The sequence below is a fragment of the Oryx dammah genome, unplaced genomic scaffold, assembly GCF_014754425.2.
Source record: "Oryx dammah isolate SB20612 unplaced genomic scaffold, SCBI_Odam_1.1 HiC_scaffold_1, whole genome shotgun sequence".
In the NCBI taxonomy this organism is placed as follows: domain Eukaryota; kingdom Metazoa; phylum Chordata; class Mammalia; order Artiodactyla; family Bovidae; genus Oryx; species Oryx dammah.
Genome location: NW_024070185.1, coordinates 35,483,864 through 35,487,433, shown reverse-complemented (window position 1 = coordinate 35,487,433; position 3,570 = coordinate 35,483,864). Strand labels below are relative to the sequence as shown.

Genomic DNA, 3,570 nt, shown 5'->3' with positions numbered 1-3,570 from the left:
GAAATATAACTCCCAATGCCTTGTACAAATAAAAAATACAGTTAGGAAAGAGGAAAAAAATATAGCTAGATATTCTAAAGAAATCATAGAGAAACAAATCAGTGGCTCAGGTAATACAGGCCTGAGAAATACCATCTTTATACGATGGTGAAGAATCCATTTTTTCTTCATTGTAACTTCTATCTTTATTTTTTCGGTGTTTTAAGTGATGCTAATGGCACAATTTAATGGCTTACAGTCTAAATCCTATTTTATCCATTGTTCTTTAAAAATTCTTAGTGGCTAAAATTATATCTCAGGCTCTATATGTGTTTACATGCACCCTGAATATCCTCCACTAGATTACTAAGGGATGTTCTTTCTTCTTTTACAATGTACCTAAAAAAAAAAAGAAAAACCATGGCTGATTCTTCATTTCCCCAGGAATACTCAGATTACATATGCTGTTCAACAATGGCAAAAGAATGTATTAAAGGGAAAATATCCTAAAGTAAGGTTGAGAAGACACAAACACTAAAAAAATTAATTTGGCCAAGAAGAAGCCTGCCCCTCCTTGTAGTGCAAAGGGAAGAGTGAGAGAGTAAGGATTATTTTCCAGATTACATCTTGAGGTTGAAAATTGGTATCACATACATATATAACATGGTAAATATCTTAATGTAACTAATAATCACTTACTCAGGCCTTTGCTATTTCTTGCTTAAGATTCTACTGGATAAGAAATGTGAGGAAAGAGTGGAAGAGAAAAAGAAAAGGGAGAACAAGAGGAGGAATAGCAGACTGTCTTTAAAAGATAATTTTAAATTTTAAAAGTACTTGTTCTTCAGTGCTTGGTATCTGTCTGCCACTTTTCACCAGAGAATCAAGCAAAAGCAAAGCTTTTCAGTAGAAGAATATGCTTACTTATCTAGAATGATAACTTCACGGATATATGATAATTAGGTGTAGTAACTTTAAGAAAATCTCTAAGATATGATATTAAAGTGAATTCCCACGGTCTTAATATGCTTTTGCCAAAAATTAAAAATTGTAGAACAACTTATTTTTTCACTCTAGCCACAACAGAGAAATAAATCCATATGCCTTATTTCTTTAATACACTAAATTTATATTTCAATGTTAAAATAGGTTTTGACATAAACGGCTTTAAAATAACACAAGCGTCTTTCATTTGGGTCTTTTCCCAGTTAATTATTTGCTGGCATTGTACTAGAAATTCCTTGGCTTCACCTTAAACCAGCGCTCCCAAGTGCTAATTAGGAGACTATATACATTATTAACCAGAGAATGTTGTGCTTAAAACATGTATGTTCCATATGTATCCTATCATTAACAATATTCCTTTCACTCCTGGAAAGCTCTCTTTAAAAACTAGAGCCCCTATTTAAACAAAGAAATTGGCTGCTATTGAGGAAAGTCTTGTTGAAATGCAATTAATAGCTAAGGGCCAACAGGATGCAGGATCACTGTCTTTGAAACATCTTTAACATGAATCAAGTTTAATCTGAAATAGTCGGTGTAAGTAAAAGTTAACGACTACAGATGTTACACACTTTGATAGTACCAAGGGGACTCCAAAGAGAATGGTCAACTCTCATAAGAGCTAAACCACTAGCAAGAACCAGACATGTCGGTGAATGCAAGCCAGACGTGCCTTTTTCCAGTACTGTCTCTTCCCCAAAAGCCAAAGGACAGATGGAGAAAGAGACATAAGTAAACAAGGTAGGTCTAATGACTTCTGAATTACAAAGGAGATATGACAGTCTCATTAACTGGCAAGTTAACTGACCACAATCTTGGCTTCACAAACTGAGTCCCATAATCCAAACTTTGGGGTCTGTATGCCACAGAATTCTCCTCACACTTCCACACTCTTCATCAAGCCACAAAGTTGTCAGTTCTGCTTGATTTGTTTGAATACTGTACTCCACGACAGCTGTCGGAAATGGTACATTTGAACAGCTGCTATGACAGCTACAAGGGCTTGGAAGTTTAATTGGGCTCAATGTGACATTGTGCATTTTTCTAAACATAGAAATAGCCACAAAACTAAAGAAATTTCTAATGGGTCTGAGCAATGTTTACTTATTGACACCAACAACTGGTTAATCCCAGTTTGTGTTCTATCATCGGTCTCATAGTATCTTTTGCCACTGGGCTGGTAAGAGTATCCAAAAAAAAAAAAAGCCAAAACAGTAGGAGCAGTTAGATGCACAAGAAAAAGCGCATTAAGCAAGAGAGGAAATGGTAAGGAAGTCACATCAATAATCTCTCTGAAAGGCTGGCTGGTAGCCAAGGAGGATCCCACAGTGTCTCAGGATTTACTTCCAAAGGAAACATATTCAGCAGCCCTGAGCATGGTGCCAACTGCAAACAAAACCACTCATTATGGTCCCAGCCCCCCAGGGAAGGGGAGGATGGCTTACTCTCAGCATCCGCGTGGAGGAAGAAGGCAAGGAGCAGCAGCAATGGCCTGGCTATGTGCACCATCCTGCAGCCTGGCACCAGCACACACTGGCAGCTTGGAATCACTGCCTCAGAAACCGCAGCAAGTCAGGCTGATCTGAAATTTCAGCTGGAACACTTTCAGAGCCTGTGAGGGGGGTGGTAGAAGAAAGGAGAGAAAGACAAAGACACTTAGACTCCTCACTCTTTTCACCTTGTCCCATCCCACCACCATGAGAAACGCAAACCACTGTATATAGCCCATCAACTGTAACCGTGATGCCTTTGTATTAGGAAACAAACAACCTGGTTTGTGAAATGAGGCAGCCCAAGCTTATCTTATTCCCATGTTCAGGTCATCTTGAAGCCAACCATTTTGAATTTTACTCTCTGCTCAGGCCACCTTTTGGGCAATGCTTTATGAGAAGAAACTGTCACATCTTAGGAAATATTACATGAATACATCGGTGGAAGAAAGCACATCAATGTTATGTGTAAGATTTAAGAGATGCTCCACCGTGCAGGATAAAAGTCTATTATTGGCAGAATAATGGAAGTTGCTTTTTTGGCACCAGGTGAAATGACAGTGTTAATTCAACTTCTCCAGCTAAATAGTAGAGGTTAGAATGTTTTACACCAGCACATTTGGCTTCTTCCCTAAAGACACATCAAATTTAGGTCTAGTTTGGCTTCAATAAGTCAAAACAATAGCTAGCATAAGCCACTTTGATTTAGCAGGATGTTTATATGCCTCCTGGGCAAGGGCTTAGTTTTCTCAATCTTCTATGTAAAATCAATAAGCCACAGACTACTTTTACAGAGCCTACTGCGTGCAAAACATCAGAACTGCTACTCATTTGTGCATCTCAAGATACACAAATGAGTCAGATTCCACCCTCTGCGATTTTCCAGTTTAGGAGGGAAAATAAGCCAGGTACGTTGGATGATGAGTACAAGTTAATAAGTGATTAGTGCCAGGGAGGAAAGCCAAATAATGCCATGGAATACAGGGAGCAGGAATGACATCATGGAAAAAAGCAGTGTCTCCAACTAGACCCTGGAGTACTGGCAGGATTTTACCAAAAGAAAGGCAAGGCATTCCAGGAATTCTAAGCAAAAAGCAGG

General features: G+C 38.5%; 1 protein-coding gene across 1 annotated transcript in view; it reads right to left on the bottom strand.

Annotated features, from left to right (window-relative positions):
• Positions 1-3,570, bottom strand: part of LOC120863868 (receptor-type tyrosine-protein phosphatase delta-like) — a 561,974-nt gene that overhangs the window by 440,552 nt on the left and 117,852 nt on the right. The window contains exon 2 of the mRNA XM_040240488.1: positions 2,427-2,593. Within this exon, the coding sequence (XP_040096422.1) occupies positions 2,427-2,490 (64 nt within the window). The 5' untranslated portion in view covers positions 2,491-2,593. The remainder of the gene's footprint in view (positions 1-2,426; positions 2,594-3,570) is intronic.